Here is a 17,322-nt window from a genome sequence, read left to right on the forward strand (position 1 = left end):
CCGTGGAGGTCCACAGCCCCTTCCTGCTGCTGCCGTAAGTTGCCGTGGAGGAGGTAAGGACAGCAGAGAGCCTGCGGCTTGGCCAAGAGCTGTGCTCTCCGTAACGGGCTCCCGTGTCCCCGCAGGCTGGTGGAGCTGTCCTCCGCGGTGCCCATCGGCTCCCACTGGGGGGTGCTCTCCAAGTGCTTGGCCTACAGCAAGGCCGCGTCAGACCCCTTCGTGTACTCCTTACTGCGACACCAGTACCGCAAAAGCTGCAAAGAGATCCTGAACAGGATCCTCCACAGACGCTCCCTCCACTCCTCGGGCCTCACGGGCGACGCCCACAGCCAGAACATTCTGCCGGTCTCCGAGTGAAGGACGCCGCTCTTGCTGGAGACGGAGCAATGAGACGGTTGGTGAGAAGCGGGGAGGGAGGGCTCGGGGTCCTGGGTGGACGTCCCCAGCTGCCACCCCCCTGGCCGGCCCAGCGATACCTGCTCCCTGGCTCCTCAAGGGCAGAGGTTGGACCGTCCCTGTTTTGCACCAAAGGATGACCATGGTTACTCGCTCTGGGCTTTCCTTTCAGAGGAGCTCCTTTGAGCTCCTGGACTCACCAGAGACTCCCCAGGAGTGACACCAAGTCTGGTCATGATCGAGGACACGCGGCGCTGGTGGCAGGTGGGGAAGCACGGCGTCCACCTGCTTCCTAACCGCTGGGCGTTGGGCTCCATGCTGAAGAGTGCTGGTGGTGTCCATGGACATGAGTCATGCTGAAAGTGAGGTCGGCAGCGGCCTTTCGGCCTTACCTCCAGCATGGCTGCTCTTCTCCACGTGGTCGTGGTGGCGGCTTTAACCCAAATACGATCCAGCTGGTAGTCCCCAAATTGTGCTCAGCTGGGACTCGGGACCCTGAGCCCCAGGGGAAAATGTTGAACGACTCACAGCTGCCCCATTGTGGCAGAGCAGTGGTCTTAGAAATGGTTCTGTTGGGTTGAACTCTGGTCCCCCACGTGCCCACAAGAGCTAACATTTATGTGTGTAGACAATCGTAGCCTAAAATGGTTTAAATAGGCAGTCACTGTCTTCTGATTCACCCGTCCTAACCGCTGGAGCCAAGGAGAGGCAGGAGGAAGGAGGCTGCCTCGTGCCACCACCCCTGGTTGGGACCTGAATTTGCAGGAGACCCTTCACCTCCTCTCACGCATCTCGTCCAGCCCGTCCTATGAGAGGCACGTACAAGAACTGACCTGAGCAGGGGTTTGATGGGTTTGATATTTGTTCTAAGGCCCTGGGCTCCGTGATCCCAGTGGCTACACATCTGGTCTCTGCGAGTCTATCAGCAGAAAGTCGAGACTGTTCCAGGTGATCAAGAATGTGCCCTGTGCTAGTGAAGGGAGGGTGACATTTTTATGGAAAATGATAGCTTCAGTACCTTTGCCAAACCATGCAGCTCCATCTTGGTTTACGGAAAGCCAAGGTGAGTGGGCCGTGCTCCCTGCCCATCTGTCTTTGTTTATCATTTCGGATGATGTGTGAATGCCAAGAGGGTTATTTCTCGGTCCTCCGTTCTGATGCCTCCAGGGTAGAAAGGATGGGGAGCTACGGACTCTGATGGCTAGTCTCTCTTTCCAGCTCTCTGTGTCCTGGCTTTGGAAGTACAGGGGGAGGACACTGTCCAGCACAGACCAAGTGGCAAGAGGCTGACATGTTTTACTGCCGAGGGCCCCAGTATGGAAAGACAGAGAAGTGTTGTGCACGTTTACTTGTAAAGATATTGTGGAACTTACCTTAGCTCCCCATTTAGAGAAGAGATAGCTGAGCCCAGCCTAGTCCTGCCTACTTTCCAGATTTTCATGGGAAGACATAGCCTCCCAGGCCCTGGCACCTGTCAGTTATAGTTGGAGGTGTGCTCACACCTGCCTGGAGGAGCCCGTGGGGCACGTCCCTCCCCAGTTCCGTGTTGAGGGACATCACGTTGGTAGCTTGAAATCAGCCATGATGGGAATACTTATGCCAAGAAAATCGGCAAAGTCTAAAACCAGGACTTCCGCCCTGAGAGCCGGTGGTTCAGCATCCCCCAGCACACCACTGTCCAGACATGACTTTGTGCTCTGATTCACAGCACGTTCGTTTGAGTCAGGTTTGAATCACAGCAGACATTCATTTTAGTGGAACTTTTCCTAGTGACAAGCAGCTGTTCACGCCCACCCCACGGTCCCAACCCCAAAAGTACCAATGAGGTTGCAAACAAGAATGGAGCCAAGAAGGTAGGCACAATTGAATCCTACAGTCTCCCTTTCCATGCAAATATTCTCCAGATTGGGCGACAGAGGAGTGACCTCGTAGATGAGGCCAGTAGACAGTCAAGTTCAAGCAGCAACCTTGTTTTCATCCGAGTTGGGGAATGACTATGTCAAATTCTCTTTCTGCTTGTTTTATGTTTGCGACCTGTTACACTCCCAGAGGCAAATGGATCTCTTTTACCTCCTTCTGAGCTAAAAAACAAAAAAAAAACCCAAAAGATCTCTCACCCACAATACCATGCATCTTAGAAAGATACATATCATAATTTTTGCCAAGCCCCTAGGACTGCTAAAGTAAAAACACACACCGTAAAACCAGTTGTGTTGGCATCATGTAGACAAAAGACCAAAGACGTCAGCCGAAGGGATGTTTTCACTATTGTTCAGACAGGCATTAAAAGGCAAGAAGAAGCAAGGAGAAAACATGAGCGGTCAGCACCAACCGGCTCTGCTGTAATTACCTTTAGATGAGTGTTGGTGTTCATCGATACCCAGTCTATAAAATTCTCCCCTGGCTTCGTAATTCCCAGGTGAATTATCTACCTCATTTGCTAATTTAATTTCTCAAACGCAACATGGGTTTCTCAGGTAAAACACTCAGAAACAGCAAGATCAGCGGGTCTGGGAATACTTACTTGACTTCAGTCTAACGTCGGGCTCGATGTGTAAGGCCCAGACTCTGGTGGAGGCTGGATCAGGTGGGAAAGAGCTTCAGGAAGCTTGGAACTGAAGCCTGGCCTGGGTGAGAGGCGGGGGTCTGATTCCTGCCTCTTCCCCCTACCCAGGACTCTGTCTCTAGCCCTACACAAGCAGAAATGTAGATTTAATTCCTGCCCTGGGAGGCTTTTTCAGTCACCCTGCAACCACTCTAGCTTTTTCTTGCGCTTCCTCTAGAAGGAGAGGACACCAGAGCCCTAGGACCCCGCCTGAGGGACCGCCAGCTCAGGTGAGGGTCCTGGTATCTGGGGTTTGTGTGTCTCATGGTCAGCTGACCTCCGGGAGTGATGCCGCTAAGGGCCAGCCTGTTTTTACTTAGAAAGCGGCTAGGTCATGAGGGAAGTTGACTCAAGCCCCCTGATACCAACGGCCCATGCATGCCTTCTGGGGTTCAGCTCAGTCTCCTGTCACCCTGAGCAATAAACCTCTCTTCTGTCTCTGAAATTAGTTTTCTTTCTCATGGTGCTTTTCTCTCTGAGAGAAGACAGACAGGACAGGCCATGCCCACGCGCAGGCAGGGACACGATGCCTGGGGTGTGGGCTATGGCTGTGCATTTCTAGAATGTAACCCAAATGCAGGATAACTCAAATGGCTCATGGTCTTAATGAGGATATTTTATTGGGTGCCAGAAATTCCTTGCATCGGCTCCTTTCTTGAGCGCCCCAGGGGAGAGTGAGGTCCTGGATATATTTGCGGCTCCCACCGCCTCCTTTCTGGAAGGTCTAAAGCACCTGGAACAGCTTTTGGCTTGTGAACTTCATTATCCACAAGAAACACCAAAGGAGCGTGTTTAAAATGCAGATTCCTGTACCCGCTCCTGAGAGATTGGCCCAAGGCAGTCTGGGCAGGGCCTGGGATTCTGCATTGTCAAACCTCTGTGCCCCGGCGACTGCGGCCGGTGGCCTCCCAGCTCTCCCCTGAGAAGGGGATCTGGGACACGTGGACAAACTCCGTGGAAAGCTGGGCCTTTCTAAATATCTGTTTGTCCTGTAGCTTTCCCCAAATCTCCAGACAGGTCAATCTTCAGCCTCACTTAAGGGCTGAGTCATTTTGCTCTCAGAGTGACAAAACGTTCACTCCGAGAAATTCTGAAATTCTAAAAACCCATCTTCAGAGACTCTGGTGGAAGAGCCGCCACCCTCCCCTCCAGAGGTATTTGCAAAGCAGCCTCCTTCCGTTCCCAGGGGCTCCCCGGTCAGAAGTGTGGGTGTCCGCGGGGGGTCGGAAGAACATAGCAGCACCGGCTGGCTGGGGGCCGGGACACTTTGTTAGAGAGCAGGGAGCTGGCTCTCAGAGGGTCCCACGGGGACACGTGCTTGGGTCTCCTCTCCACCTCTGCCCGGGCAGCCCAGCTGTGGGAGCCGATGGCCTCTGGGTCCTCTGCCGCCAACCGCAGCTAGCCAATGCCCTCCCCACCCAGCCTCCCCGGGAGTGGAGCCAGGCCAAGGTGAGGCCAGAGGGAGACAGTGCTGGATGCCGACCCCCGGGTGTGGGTCTGTTTTTGGTTCCCCACTTCATCCAGCAAGGCTGACCCAGCCTGGTCCCCCCGGGAGCAGCTCCTCATAGTGACCGTGGTCTGTAGCCCTAACAGCTCATGGGTACTGAGTGAAACTTACAAGCCAGTACTGTGCTGAGTGCTTTCGGGTCATGTTTCCATGGGTCCTCACCATGACTCTAGGACGTGGGGACTGGCGTCTCCTTTTCAGACCGCTGGGAAGGTCTGTAAGTCCTGGGGAGACAGTTAGAGATGTGTGAGGGGAAACACAAAACAGGGCCATGGGCTCCAGAAGGGCAGGCTAGTGTCCATAGGAAGTCCCCAGCCGCACCCAGCTCGGGGCAGCTGGAGGCACAGCGGGTGTCTTTCCATCCCCAGCAGAGAACCCCTTGCTCCCAGCTTCTGTGCTAATGACCTCACCCTCCAGCCACGGCCGGGGGACCCTCCCAACACATGGCCGCCCCTTGCTTGGGAAGGACCCCTCTAGACTTCTCTTTCTCTAGGGAATTCGGGGTGGGGGGTTGAGCAGCCACCTCTGTACCCGGGATTTATGCTTCCCAGGCCCTTTTCACCTCCAAGAAATCTATCTGACGAGATGTCTTAGGTGTTTGAGGATTCACTGTCAACCTGGATTTTCCTGAAACTCTGGGCCAGTTGCTCTTAGGACATCAGAACAACACAGCAGTGTCCTGAAGCCGGACAGGTTCCCGTGGAAGACCCTGGTGTTGGCTTCGGACCCCAGGCTGTGCTGGCCATGAGGAGAGGTTGGATGGAGGTGTCCTCCCCCGTTTGCTTTTTGGGGTTCAGAGGAGAAACGCGGCTGAGGCGGCGTGGCTTATAAGCCTCTCCACGTTCCCAACAGCCTCCCACTTTCTCTCAAGACCAACTGGCCTTTGAGCCCCCAAAGGGCTAGTCCGACCCTTGGCCAGCTGCCGTCGCCCTGCTGCTGGCCGAAGCCTTGGCCCCGGGGGAGGGAGGAGAAGCAGGAACCTCAGGCTTGCTGTTGCATCTCCAATTTGGACAGAGCCGTGATGTCAAAGGCCTCCTCGTGCCTCCCTCCATAAAAATGGGCCATGGACTTGCTTATCTTCCTGGGGAATCTGGGTTGGGACAGGGTAGTGGCTGGGGCACGTGGCTTTGGGCAGCCTGGCCTGGGCAGCATGGCACATGCCGTGGTATTGGTTGGGGGGGGGCGGGGGGGGCAGGAAAGCAGAGTCCTGGAGCCAGGGAGGGAGCGACATGGGGCAGCTGCAGGCTCTGGCCCAGAAATGCAGAGACACACGTGCCTGTCCCTCCTTGGATGTTTCCTGAGCACCTTCTGTGTGCCCGGCCCCGCGCTGTATCGGCCTCTGGGGCAGACAGGAAATTACAGTGTAAGACGGAGCTGCCCAGGAGGGGTGAGCACACTGTTGGGGTGCGGAGTGGGGGCTGAAGCACTGGACCAGTGGGGAAGGTCGGTTCTGGAAGGCTTTTTAGAGGCGAGGACAGTGGCCCAGAACATGTAGTAGGGAAAAGTTGAGACAAGACACAGAGGAGAGGTGAAAGTGCCTGGGAAGGAGGCTCATGGGCTCAGAGCTTGGTGCGTGTCCAGGACTGGTGTCAGGTGAGTCCAGAGGAGAGGAAGTGCCTCCTGGGAGAGTGAGGGACTGATCCGTGGTCCATGAGAGATGACCCAAGTTTCGAAGTTAGGAGTACTGAAATGAGATCTCAGGGAGAACGTGGAGGGAAATCTACATGCATTTAGCTACTAAAAAAAGAAAAGGAACAGAAGAATGAATGAAGGAAGGCAAGAGGGAAGGAAGGAAGGATGGACAGAAGGACGGATGGACGGGAGGAAGGAAGAATGGAAAGAAGGAAGGAAGGGCCAAAACTAATTGCATTTATTTTAAGGGACATCTACATTTAACAGTGCGTGGGAGGAGGGCATATTTCATTCTTCACAAACCAACTTCATTGACCAGGGCACCTCCCTGACAACATGCACGAGGGGCACAGAGGTGTGTCTTCAGGAGCGAGGGTACATAGGCACTGTCACCGCAGGGTCCTAACGGCCACTGCCACGCACTCCCGGGGACGACTGGAGGAATGTGCACACCGGGAGCAGCCACGTTTGCGAAAGCTGTCCTCGTGCCACGTGGAGGTTCAGCCACACTCCATTCACACCCACACCGTCACCGGGCTTGTACCGTTGGCCCGCACAGTGCCACGCGAAAATGTCTCTAGCATTTCAAGGTCAGTCATTATCCACTCAGTCTTAGCAGGGCTTGACTTTATCGTGTATGCCCATATTTAAGGATTTTTAAAACAATTTAAAGATTTATTTATTTATTTATTTGACAGACAGAGATCACAAGTTGGCAGAGAGGCAGGGGGAGAGAGAGAGGAGAAAGCAGGCTCCCTGCTGAGCAGAGAGCCTGATGCGGGGCTCGATCCCAGGACCCTGGGATCATGACCTGAGCCGAAGGTAACCCACTGAGCCACCCAGGAGCCCCTAAAATAATTTAGATTGTGGACTCAAAGGACTGTGTGCACCTTTGGGAATGTGTGTGCTCCTAGGAAGACTGTTGTGGCATTTCCTGAGTCCTTTCTCCCACGGGCCGGTGACTCTAGAGTCGGGATCTTATTTCTCCCCTTTGCAAAGGGCTGTTGCACGTATTCAAGAGAACCTCAAGTCCATGTTTCGATAGTTTCAAAGAACCCAAGATCTGTATTTGGACATAGAAACCCACTCTGATCATCCCCATCAAGGCCCTGGCCTCGATATCCCCCCATCCTGTCTAGAGGGAATGTGTTTGGGGGAGAATCAGATGCCATCACGATGGCACACCCTGGATAGCTTCATCTGAGCCAGTCCATTTTCTGGTGACCAGATACCAAACCCCCAGCCCCTAAAGGCTCATCCTGCCATCGCCTTGCCTCCAAGAGTTTTAATACCAAATTCTTGCTTGAATTACTTGTAACCAAACCCTATGCTCTAAAAACCTTTAAATGCCAAGTTCCCTTGAAAACTGAAATCATTCCAAACCTCAACAATCCTGTTTTACAACAAGCATGTAACTAGAACCTCTTCCGGAACATTCCAGGGACATTTAATGAGGATGGTGTCTCGCCAAGCCCATCAGGGTGTCCCCAGGGGAAACCCGGTTAATTGCAAGTCACACACAGTATTGGCAGCCCAGGGACACATCATTAAAGGTGCCTTGTCTTCCCCTCATTACCACACAGGGCATTTTTCTAGATATTGGAATAGGCCTGTCTTTACATTTGTAGGCTCATTTGGGAGAAGAGATTGAAACCCTTGCCGCTTGGATGTGTGTTACCATTTTGGTGAGACAGCTCCTAGGAGGACATGAATCTGTCACTCTGTTGAGGTGTCCCGTGGAGGCCAACCTCCCTATTCATCTTCCCTCATGGAGCACGCCTGTCTCCCACCCAGAGACTTTACCCTGCCCAGTGCCCAGCTTGAGAGCACCAAAGTCAAATTCTCAGCTGACCTTGAGTTTTCGTAGGTTTCATTATTTGTTGGTGTCTGTGCAAAGTGGGGAGGGGGACTTACACTGTCCATAGCTTGGGGCATCCAGAGAACAGGCCAATGGATGACAAAAGGGAGCCCACCTTAAAGAAACCGAAGTATGCGCCTCCTCGTTTAGCATTCCACAAGGAAATGTACGTTGTATGTGGACACTTGAAAAATACTTTCAGAAACCAGGATTTAGAAAAATAAAAGAGATTTAATTCCCGGAGACACAGTGATCTGGCTCCTGTACCATGTTCTATCCCTAACGTCAGACCCATAGGAAAATGGAGATGTTTCTGTTGGAGCAAATGTGCCCATGAACACGTGTGTCTGCTTCCGTGTGCCCATGAGTATATGCGTATGGGTCAGTGTTCACAGACTCAAACAGCCGCATACGGAGTAAAAAAAAAAAAAAGGAAACAATTTTAGCAGCCTCTAATGTTTAACATTGTATTGTAACTTTAACTTTATTTTCTCCTAATTTGTTAAACAGAAATATAGCTCCATTATACACGTGCACACACACACATATTATTAGAAGCCCCCCAATGTGACAATATTACCTTTCATGTAATACACTTGCCAACACTGTTTTTCTGTTGCAACAGGACTCAAGAATTTTGAATCCAAGGCCAATGTTGCCTGCTCTGTTTACAATGGCTTGTGTTTTGTGAAAACATATCAAATGTTGTAATATATTTTTATGATAGAATCAATAGTTAATACGGGGGGAGGGGAGGGGAGGGAGGAAGTATATATTGTGATTCTGTCCAATAAAGCCTCCTGTTATAAACTCTTGTCCACACTTTGATGTCCTGGTGTGAGCACATTTTTATCATGTAAGAGTTAATTGTCAGAAATGTTCGCTTTACGTTGCTTCCCGGTGGGACGTAAGTGCATACATCTTTTCTCGCCTATCTTCCTGCATCATGTTCTATTTTCTCTCCCATCTCCACTCTGCAGATGCCTGGGCCCTCACACAGCCTTCTGGGGTAGGTCTGCATCCTTTGGGATCATCTCTTGACTCACCCAAGCCCACAGCAGTCACACCTTTCCAAACACACTTGCCCGGCGGCTGACTGCCTGACCCCAGGACACCAGACACTATGCAGCTTTGCCACTTTGGGCCCGATTCCTTAGGCTTGGCTGACAGTGACCAGGCATGGTCCGGTGTTAGGTATCCCCAACACCCCCTCAAGGACCCACAGTCCCTGCCCTGACCTCTCTGGGCCCACAGATGCCTCCAGAATGGCCACAATGCAGGAGGCATACTTTCCCTAGGGTGAGCTTAGGGTGAGTCCCACAGACAGCCTTGCAGGGTGTGGTGTCAAGGCCACTGCTTGGACTGGGCCTCTTTGGGCCCTGCAGAGCGGAGCTGAGCACCCAGCAGCCTCGAGGAGGGATGCGGTGGCCTCAGGGGAGGGGCATGTGAGTCCCAGGCCCCCTTGTTCGGCGGAACAAGGAAGAAAGAGGAGCGAATTGGAATGTCCCAGCCGACAGGAGCCTCGTCACCACCAGGGGACATCTCCGGGGTTGGCTGCAGGACACCCTTATGCTGAGTAAGGGTAGGAAGAGTTTCAGGTCCTGAGACTCTCGTGAACTTCTGTGTTTCCGGTGCTGTGCTAAACCCTACCAGAGCATCGCCTTCTTCAAAGCCCTAATACTCCCGCGGGGTCCATTTTCTTTCTCATAACCATTTTCCAGTTGAGGAATTGCTTTGGGTAATTTCATTGGTCAGCTTGACCGGATCCTGGGGTGCTGAACCTTATTTCTGGGTGTGTCTGTGAGGGCGTTTCCAGCCGAAATTAGCACTTGAGTCAGTGGGGCTCCGTAAAACAATGGATCTTCCCAGAAAGGGTGGGTTCCACTCTGTCCCTCAAGGCCCTCATAGAACAAAAAGGAGGAGCAAGGAAGAATCTGCCCCTTCTGTCCAGACTGTTTGATCCAGGATATTTGTCTGCTCCTGCCCTTGGCTTCTCTGGATCTCCAGCTCTTGGACTTGGAGTGAATCACACTGCTGGCTCTCCTGGGTCACCTGCTTGCAATGAGGAACATACAGGGTTGGAACAGCCCATGGAAGGTCCCATGGCTGCCGTGTGGGGAGCCCCCTCCCCACACTGGGTCCCCAAGTCCGGCTGGTGGGCCCTCAGGCAAGCATTATCCTTCAGCATCAATATCCACGCGACTATTTACTATTTCCTTCTTTGCTGGCTTCCAGCAAGAGTCAGCAATGAATATGAACAAGAGGCATGTTACTTGTTTTTTTTTTTAAAGATTTTATTTATTTATTTGATAGACAGAGATCACAAGTAGGCAGAGAGGCAGGCAGAGAGAGAGAGGAGGAAGCAGGTTCCCTGCTGAGCAGAGAGCCTGATGTGGGGCTTGATCCCAGGACCCTGGGATCATGACCTGAGCCGAAGGCAGATGCTTTAACCCACTGAGCCACCCAGGTGCCCCATTACTTGGTTGGATCATGCAAATCTCTTCCCTCTCTCGGATCCAGATTTCTCATCTTCAGAAATAAAGTTGTGGTGTAAATCAGGCATATAAATCAATGGAGAAGAATAGGGAGTCTGGAAATAGACCCACATAGATATGGTCGATCGGTTCTGACAAAATTGCTAAAGCAATTCAGTAGGACAAGGGATAATCTTTGCAGCCAGATAATACTGGCGTGTCAGATATTCACATGCAGGAAGAAATAATAAAGCTGACCCACCCCTCAGCCCGTGCTCTAGGCTTGCCTTGACATGTATCCTAGACCCAAATGTTGTGAAGACTAAGACCATGCAGCTTCCGGAAGAAAACACAGGAGAAGAGCCTTGCAGCTTTGGGGCAGGCCAAGGTGTCTTTGATGCAAGAAGCAGGATGGCAAAAAGTTGATGAATTTGATCTCATCATGGTAAATGGTAAGAAAGTGAAAAGACAAGCCACAGAATGGGGAGAATATTTGCAACACATGTGTCTAGCAAAAGAATTGTATCTAGAATATATAAGAAGACAACCCAATAACAAGGGGGGGCAGTTTCAGATAGACGCTTCCAGAGAAGAGCCAACGAGCACACAGAAAGTGCAAATTAAAACCGCGTGAGATCCCACCACCCAGGGGATGGCTGAAATTAAAGCTTAACCATGCTGAGTGTTGGGAGGACTGGAGCAGCAGGTAGTCGCCTCCACTGTTGGCAGGAATGCACCATGACACGACCACTTTGGAGAACAGTCTGGTACTTTCTTATAAAGGTGGACTTAACGCTTAGGACAGGAGCCACCACTCCACCCCTCCGACTGCCCAGGAGAAAAGAAAACCCGTGTCTGCAGAAAGACCTGTGCCCACGTGCTCGTAGAAACTTCTTTCGTCACAACCTCCACACTGGAAACACTCGAACATCCATCAACACATGAGTAAAACACTGGAATATTCTGTAGGATTCCACCGGTGTGAAATGCCCCCCCCCCCCCACACACAAAAAGACAAAACTAGCCTACAGTGACTGGGTGAGCTGGGTTTGGGGTAGCGGGGCTTTTGAAGAGGCACGAAGGCACATTTGGGAGTGATAGAAATACTGTGTACTTCGCTGTGCTGATGGCTCCGTGAGTGGTCTCAGTTGTCAAAACTCCCGCAACTGCCGCGTCTGGGAAGGACGCGTTTGACGACGGCGTGAACATCCTTAGCACAGTTGAACCGCGTACCCTTGAAAATGGTTCAGTGGTGGCTCAGCTGGTTGGATGTCCGACTGTTGGTTCGACTCAGGTCATGACCTCATGTTGTGAGGGTTGTGAGATGAGCCCCGCATTGGGCTCTGCACTGTGCCTGAAGCCTGCGTAGGATTCTCTCTCTCTCTCTCTCCCTCTCCCTCTGCCCCACCCCCCAGCCTTGCTCACAGGCTTGCATTCTCTCTCTCAAAAAAAAATTGGTTAAATGGTAAAATTGACGTTTTTTTGGCCACAATTTTATAAAAATAAGCACACTGAAAAAAATGGGTGCGTTTTATCAGGTATCCATTTAAGCTGAATAAAGTTAATTCAACAACCAGGAAAGCTGTAAATCTCTAAGTTTCCCTCCAGCTCCTGTAAATATTATTTTTTGAAGATTCTATTTATATGAGAGAGAGAGAGAGAAAGCATGAGCAGGGGGAGGGCAGAGGGAGAGGGAGAAGCAGACTCCCTGCTGGACAGGGAGCCTGGTGTGCTGTTCGATCCCAGGACCCTGGGATTACGACAGGAGCCGAAGGTGGACACTTCACCAACTCGGGCACCGAGGCACCCCCAGCTCCTAGAAATCTTGATCAATACACAAAATGTCTGCTTTTACTATTATCAAAAATTCTTTGCTTCTGCACACTGCCCCAAATTCTCCGATTAAGAGGAAATTCATCCCTACTAAGTCTTCCTTTATATGCCTTCATATGCCACGGACTTATTGGCAGTCTGTGAACTTTGTGTGCCTCTCCTACAAATCCTAACAGTTTTTTAAAAGAAGGAAGGAAGATCCAGAAGACTTCAAAGTAAACAAATTCTTATTAAAGCATCGTTTCCAAACTGGTTTTCAAATATATGCTTTGCACTATAGTAATGTGTGTGCTTTCTCGCTAATAGATTGAATGATAAGATCTAATGACAGTCTAGGAATTACTATCATCTTAAAAGATGAACCTCAACAATGTTTCGAGTACCAGCAACAACTGAAAAGTGATAGGAAGATGCCTGTGGTTTGCTGGTGATAAAGTCACAGGCAGCAAACACCCTGTCCACATTTGTAATTGAAGGTGCTGCTGAATTTCAGCTGGAGGTTAGTGAAAAAGAAGATGCAGTTTTCTTTCTTTCTTTTTCTTTTTTTTTTTTAAGATTTATTTATTTGTGGGGGGAAAGGGCAGAAGAAGAGGGAGAGAGAGAATCTTGAGCAGACTCCCCACTGAGCGCGGAGCCCAGCGCAGGGCCTGAAAGGCATCACCCCCGGGGAGGAAAAATGGACTGGAAATACGTGTTTGTTCAAGAAAAATCGCAGCCTTGATCTACCCCCTCTTTATTTTGTTGGTTTAATCTAAACCTCAGGAGAATGGTGAGGGGTGTTCACTGTATCTACCATTATTCTATTCTCCGATTCTCTCCATGAGATTTAAAGGAAGAGACCAGATCTTACTCATGTCTATATCCCAGGTGCTCAGCACAGAGCCAGGTACACAGAAGGTACTAAATAAATATCTCTGTATTGAATTTCCATTATTAGCCAAACTGTGTGAGGGGCACTTTCATGACATTCTTCTGCTGCCTCTTGACTTCTGCAGACGTTAGGACTTGCTGAGAATTCTGGATTTCAAGTCAGACGAGTCATCAGGACACCTGCTGCTCGACATTTCTACAATCCCAGTCACCACCCCGTCACGTGCTTGGGCGGAGGAGCAAAGCTCTCCTGGTAAGGCAGCCAAGTCCTAGCCGGGTCAGAGTCCTGCCGCGACACCTGGTGGCCTTTTCGGTACTTGTCTGTTGACCATGACCAGGAGGGACTGTAGGCCTGGGAGCATTGGCCAGTGGGTCTCCAGCTGGACCAGATCGAGTCACACATCTCCGGCAAGGTCAGAAAGCCCAAGGACCGGAGCCCTTGGGTGGCTCAGTCAGTTAAACGACTGATTCTTGTTTTCAGCTGAGGTTATGATCACAGGGTCATGAGATCTAACCCCACGTCAGGCTCTGCACTTAGAGGGGAGTCTGATTGGAACTCTCTCTCTCTCTCCCTCTCCCTCTGCCCCTCCCCCCTGCTCTCTCTCTCTCTCTCAAATAAATTTTAAAAAGCAAGCAAGTATTAGGGAGGGCACATATTGCATGGAGCACTGGGTGTGGTGAAAAAACAATGAATACTGTTACGCTGAAAAGAAAAAAAAAAAAAAGCAAGCAAGTAAAAAAGCCTAAGCACCCAGGGGCACAATCCCCAAACATGCACTAATTGTCACTGGAGCAGCGTGGAGATCCCCTTTGACATTTTCCTCTATTTATCTCATTCTTTACTGTCCAGTGCAAAATCTGCTCCTGGTCTTATTAGGTGCCTCCTCCTAATTGCAGGTTTCTGAGTCAGCTCAAGGCAGAGCCTTGCATGGAAATTAAATCCAAAGAGAACGGAACAAGAAAAGTGCGTGGGAGTTGGATAATTGCGTGTGTGTCTCTAGCGATGGGCTCAGGCAAACAGAGCAGCAGATGGGGTCGAAATGGGAGGAAACATGGAAACGAGGACCAGCTCAGGCAAATGGTGATCCAAGCAGGGCAAGGAGCATTTCCGGACAAGTCTCCAGCTCTTTGGTTGCTGACCTTACCTGGTGCTGACGCTGGCATCCTTCCCTGACTCCTGACTCCCCTGAGTGGACCTCCTCTCTCTCCTCGGTCAGGGCAGGGTTCTGGCACCTGCCCTCAGGGCTGCAGGTCCCTGGACGCCAGCCAGGGACAGCTGGCTTGCACATTCCCTCCCTGCCTCTCCCGCCAGCTGTACCCACTATAATCCGGCCAACTGCAGACCTAACCAGGGCACTGGGGGTCCCCTAACACTGGACTGTCACAGAGCGGGTGTAGATCGTTTTTGTAACCCGGAATCCTGCTTCGCTTCTCCTCCAGCATGCATGGGAGAAAAAATCATGGGTTTCAGAATCAGAATGACCTGGTACAGAAGCCACGAACTGCAGAGACACCACCAGTAAAACAGTGATCGTGGTACCTGAAGCGTCAGGAGGACAGAGCGCACTCCCGCTGGGAAGTGTTAGAGCACAGTGGGTGCGTCACTTAAGTTAATGCCCTTCGTCTCCAATGTCTGAGAAACTCAGCGCATTTTCTGGAGCAAAGGGCAGACTCTTCGGGGTATCCGAAATTTCTAGCCCTCCAAGGCAGCCTCTCTGGGAGGAGCCCTATGGGTTTGAGTCTCCTGCGACCTTGGCCGTGGCCCCCATCCCCCATTCTCTGGGTCTCCCCAGGGGGCTGACGAGGATTCGGAGCCTCTGCCCCGGGCTTGCCCAGTTCAGCTCATGAGGCCGCTGTGAGCTCTGGGAACAGACTCTCTAAGCTGCTCGACAGGAAGGCTCCTTCGGACTCAAATCCGTAGTTTAGGGGAACAGGCAGCTCTGGAAACCCACGGAGGAAATGCGTTACAAGGACTTCTGTCGCAGACGCTGTGTGCGCGGGACGCATGGCATTAGCAGGGCTGCTGGAGCACCAAGTGTGGTGGCTTTGGAGCCCAACGAGTAGGGGTGACTTCCGGGAATCTCCCCACCGGGCTGCGCTCCCGCCATCAGAGCCGCCCGAAGGACAGCCAGGTGCCCATGCGAGGAGAGCATATGTCCAGCTGCGGGGCTGCCACAGCAGAGGCTGCGACTCTTTCTCTGGGAGCTCCGCCACAGACCAGCTGAACCCCCAGAAGGAATCCGGGCTCCAGGCCGACCCTTCTAGTCCTGCCCCATCTGCAGCTTGGAGCGACTGTCAAAAACATCACCGGAGCATCCCCCAACCCCTCTCATTGTACGCAGGACACAGACTGTCCTCCTCAAGGCCTGAAGTCCCCCTGAGTTTTGTCCTCTGCCGCCTTCCCCAAACTCGTCCTGCCCCTCGCGCTCACCAGGACGCGTTCCAGCTGCCTACGGCTGGGGACTGAGCAGAAGTACTGTGCTTCTCGACTGCCCCTGGTTATTATTTTGCTCTTTGATTAAAAACACAGGTGCACCCCTGCTTCCTTCAAGTGTTATCTGGGGGCAGAGGCAGCCAATTATGCCATTACAGAAATCAGATACCTCGGGCCTCGGGGTAATCCAATTTCACTTGCGCAAATAATGTAAAAGCCTCTGTATTGCTCATAAGGAGATCGGACATGAACAAAAGTGGCTGACGTGTGATCAGGGAGACAGAGTCTGGCTTGGGAGCTGATGGAGGGAAATTCTGCCCACCGAGATCAGGAATACAGGGTGGGACGATGGGTCTGCTGGCGAAACGTTGAGTCCGAGGTGCTGGGGGTAGCCCCAGTGGGCACGTCCAGGGCAAAGCCGGCCAGATGGCTTGGAAGAAGCAGAGAGGGTTCTCGGTCGGGGACGAGAATCGGGAAACAGCAGATCCAGGTGGTGGTTGACACCGTACGTACACAGGGCTCACTCAGCAACTATGCGCCCAGTGAGAGAGAGCTGGGTCTTCAAGAGAAGCCCCCGGTGGAGCCACAGGCCGTGGGACCCAGGGGAGACAGGGGAGAGGAGGAAGGTAGCTGGTGCCACAGAGACCAAGCTGGGAGAAGTTTCGAGAAAGGGAGAAATGTGGCAGAAAGGGCCAGAAAGACCTGGCCATCTCTATAACCTTGACCAGAGGCGGGAGGGGTCTGTGGAAACGGGGCCGGTGTGGTTTGGGGCTCAGGCTGGAGGCGAAAGCCAGAGCATAGAAGACGGGGCCGGGAATGGGAGCTGGGGCAGAGTGAGAGAAGAGGCTCCTCCCTCCGCACTGGAACTAAGCTTGGCAGTGAACAAAGAAAGATTAAGGCCCCAGTTTCCCAGGCCTCACTCACGGGAGACCTCGTCTTCCAACCCTCACACATTGGGGAGGGTGTGGTGCAGGTTGAGTGTAAGTCACTTCGTTTTCAGATTCTTGTCTTAGAACTACTTAAAAGGAAAAAAAAAAATTGGAAGCATGTCGGTCAGGATTCTCTAGGGAAGTAGGACTAACTATAGTAAGGGACTTATTTTAAGCGATTAGCTCACATGATTAGAGGGCTAGAGGGTCTGAAATTCATAGGGCTGGCAGGCTGGAGACTCAGGCTGTCTTCAGACAGCGTTTCTTTTCTGGAGACCTCAGTTTTGGCTCTCAAGGTCTTCAACTGACTGGATCAGCCCCCCACCCCACCCCGAGCCCCGCGTAACTGAGGGCAATGATCTCCTTTACTGGCGGTCAGTTGATTGAGATGTTAGTGCGGCCACAAAACACCTCGACCACCAGCTGTAGACGAGCTTTGGGTTAAGTTGCTGACTGTGCCGGCCCAGCTGCAGGGATGCCCACAGTGACCGCTCCCGATCTATATCATTTCCCTTTAATAAAACATTGGGGAATGGAAGGAGGACTTGGGGACCTCTGAAGGCCCCTCAATAAGCCACGAAAAAAAAAAAAACACAGAAAAAGCTGCAATTCCACTATTTTAGATGATTTTTGGCTTCTTCAGAACTCCCCCCACGTGGCCTATAAGATTCAAGGAAACATCTTCTTATTTATCCAACAGTTGTACTCCCAAAGTGACTTTCTCCACGACGTGTTAGCAAGCAGGCGCCTTTTCAATGACAAACAGTCGGGGAGCTGATGAAAT

The 17,322-nt window shown here is 51.8% G+C and overlaps 1 protein-coding gene across 2 annotated transcripts in view; it reads left to right on the plus strand.

Moving 5' to 3' along the window:
* GPR26 (G protein-coupled receptor 26) overlaps positions 1-14,139 on the plus strand; it is a 38,606-nt gene extending 24,467 nt beyond the window's left edge. The window contains exons 3-4 of one of the 2 annotated variants that reach the window (XM_046028065.1): positions 126-394; positions 14,073-14,139. In XM_046028065.1, coding sequence (XP_045884021.1) covers positions 126-357 — 232 coding nt within the window. In that variant the 3' untranslated portion in view covers positions 358-394; positions 14,073-14,139. Of the gene's footprint in view, positions 1-125; positions 6,858-14,072 lie in introns of those variants that run through there. The other variant, XM_046028064.1, reaches the window with a different exon arrangement.
* The last annotated feature ends 3,183 nt before the right edge of the window (positions 14,140-17,322 follow it).

Source organism: Meles meles, chromosome 13 (assembly GCF_922984935.1).
Source record: "Meles meles chromosome 13, mMelMel3.1 paternal haplotype, whole genome shotgun sequence".
Taxonomy (NCBI): domain Eukaryota; kingdom Metazoa; phylum Chordata; class Mammalia; order Carnivora; family Mustelidae; genus Meles; species Meles meles.